The sequence below is a fragment of the Eimeria mitis genome, genomic scaffold (assembly GCF_000499745.2).
Source record: "Eimeria mitis Houghton genomic scaffold, Emh_scaff6646, whole genome shotgun sequence".
NCBI classification, from domain to species: domain Eukaryota; phylum Apicomplexa; class Conoidasida; order Eucoccidiorida; family Eimeriidae; genus Eimeria; species Eimeria mitis.
The window spans coordinates 1-2004 of NW_013574782.1; the positions used below are offsets into that span (position 1 = coordinate 1).

The 2004-nt window shown below is 56.0% G+C and overlaps 1 protein-coding gene across 1 annotated transcript; it reads right to left on the bottom strand.

Annotated features, from left to right (window-relative positions):
• Nucleotides 1-697: 697 nt before the first annotated feature.
• EMH_0088430 (uncharacterized protein) lies at nt 698-1474 on the bottom strand (the record flags this gene model as incomplete). The annotated part of the gene is made up of 1 exon (XM_013501297.1): nt 698-1474. One exon carries the CDS (start codon nt 1472-1474, stop codon nt 698-700), a length of 777 nt encoding a protein of 258 aa, XP_013356751.1.
• Between the last annotated feature and the right edge of the window lie 530 nt (nt 1475-2004).

Below are 2004 nucleotides of genomic sequence, written 5' to 3' on the forward strand. Positions count from 1 at the left end.
GCCACTACGCACTCTGTTGAGAGCTGCAGTGTCTCTACATCCTCGGCGATGATTCCACCCAACAGAGCAGGGAAAACCTTGCCCCCTGATAGGCGCTGGAGGCAGACAGATAACGCCTCCAACGCAACAGAGAGACCCCAGGGCCCTTGCTGCTGCTGCTGTTGCTGCTGCTGTTGCTGGCTGTGTTGGTTCGCTTGCTCCGCGTCAACCTGCTGCACCCAGCAGCAAGCCGCCGATAGCCAGGACTGCACTGTCCGGACAGCTGAGCAGCAGCAAACCCACACAGGGAGATAAGCAAGTGCAGCACAGAGCAGCAAGCAGTGCAGCAGCCCCTAAAGAAGTTATTGCTGCTGCTGCAGCTACTGTTCTGCTGCCTGCGGTGCCCGACTGGCCCCTGTACAAATACTGTCGCCGCCATGACTAGGAAGAGAGGGAGTAAACCTCTGACCTGCATGCAGCACAGCTCGCCAGCGGGGCCTCTCTTCTGGGGCTGCAGCAGCAAGCGCTGTCTGCGCCTGCAGGAATATCGCCTCTACTGCCTCCAGGACTTGTAGGGAGTTGTTGCTGATGCAGCTCGCGAGACACGGCAGCCTGCGGTCCTCTGGCAGGGCAATGCTGAAGCGCAGATGAAGCAGAGCTCACCAAACACCCTAAACCCTCATTCTAAACCACAAAACCTAAACCCTAGATTCAACCTTCACACGTACCGCTTGGTGCATAACTCCTCAGGGAGTAAGACAAGCAACTCCAACAGAGGTAAAAAACCCTCCTTTCCTGCTTTCTGGCCAAGCGTCTGCAGCACAGGACCCAGCTGGAGGCCCCCACCCACAGCACCGGGGCCCCCTATGGGGGCCCCTTCTGTGGCAGAGGCACCGAAGATGAGCGCTGCCGAGAGGGCGATACACAACTGACGCAGCGCAGGTAAGGGGGCATCTCTGAAGGCAAACACGAGCTGCAGCAAGCCATCCCGTAGCTCCGCATACACCTGAGATGCACCGCCTACTGAAGTACCACCCCCAGCTGCAGCTGAGACAGCTGAAGCCCCCGGCAGCCTCAAGAGAGCCGAGAGCTGCTGTGGGAAGCCTGCCCGTGCCTGCGCAGCCAGGGTTTGGGCAACGAAGTGAAGAACCTCGGGGGATCGGTTCCCGGGTGCAAGTAGCTGCTGCTGCTGCTGCTGCTGGGGATGACTGTTCTTATTCAGAATGGAGATGCAAATGCCCCAGGCGCTCGGATCCTTCTGGAAGTTTGTGAGGTATTCGTTGGCTGCGCTAGTTGTTGCTCCCCCTTCTCTGGCAGCAGAAGGGGAGTTGAGGCGACACACCATCTCCACTACCCCCTCCTCTGTGTACGTGTGAGCACTCCCGTTGGGCTGGACAGCCATACTACTTGGTCCAGTAGCTGCAGCGCTGTTGGCTGACTGCGCAGCTTGAGGGGGCGCAGGCGGCGCCTGCACGGCGCCATTAGAGTCCATCATGCCGTCGAAAGGATCTCAAGAGACAGTTGCAGCAACAGCCGAAACCAAAGGGAGAGGCCGTGGGATTGCCCAGCGGGGCTGGTGCAATCGCTCCCGACGTTACTGCCGGTCCAAGGCAAACACAGGTATGTTAGGCGCTGCGGAAGCAAAGGATAACAAAAACCCTATTCACAGAAGCAAGCCAAGGGTTAAAGCTCCAATAAGACCAATACAAAAAAAGACACAAGCGCACCGTGTTGAATGGGGCCTCACAAGGGCTGCCTTTCTGCGCCACCTAGCTGGAGGCTCCCGAAAGCAAAATGTGTCTGAGCATTTCGTCTCAGCAAAATTTAGATCTTCCAACCACCTTTAAATAAAATATTGAGTGAGAAAAAATTATATTAACTTTTCAACATTAGGACGCCCGAATCCGTCCAACAGCCTTCGTGAGACGGTCACTGGCGGCAAAGAATCGAACCAGTCTGAGGAAAAACTACACATAGAAGGTTTTTTCTATTCTATTTCCTCGGTGAATGCTACAACTGATAAAA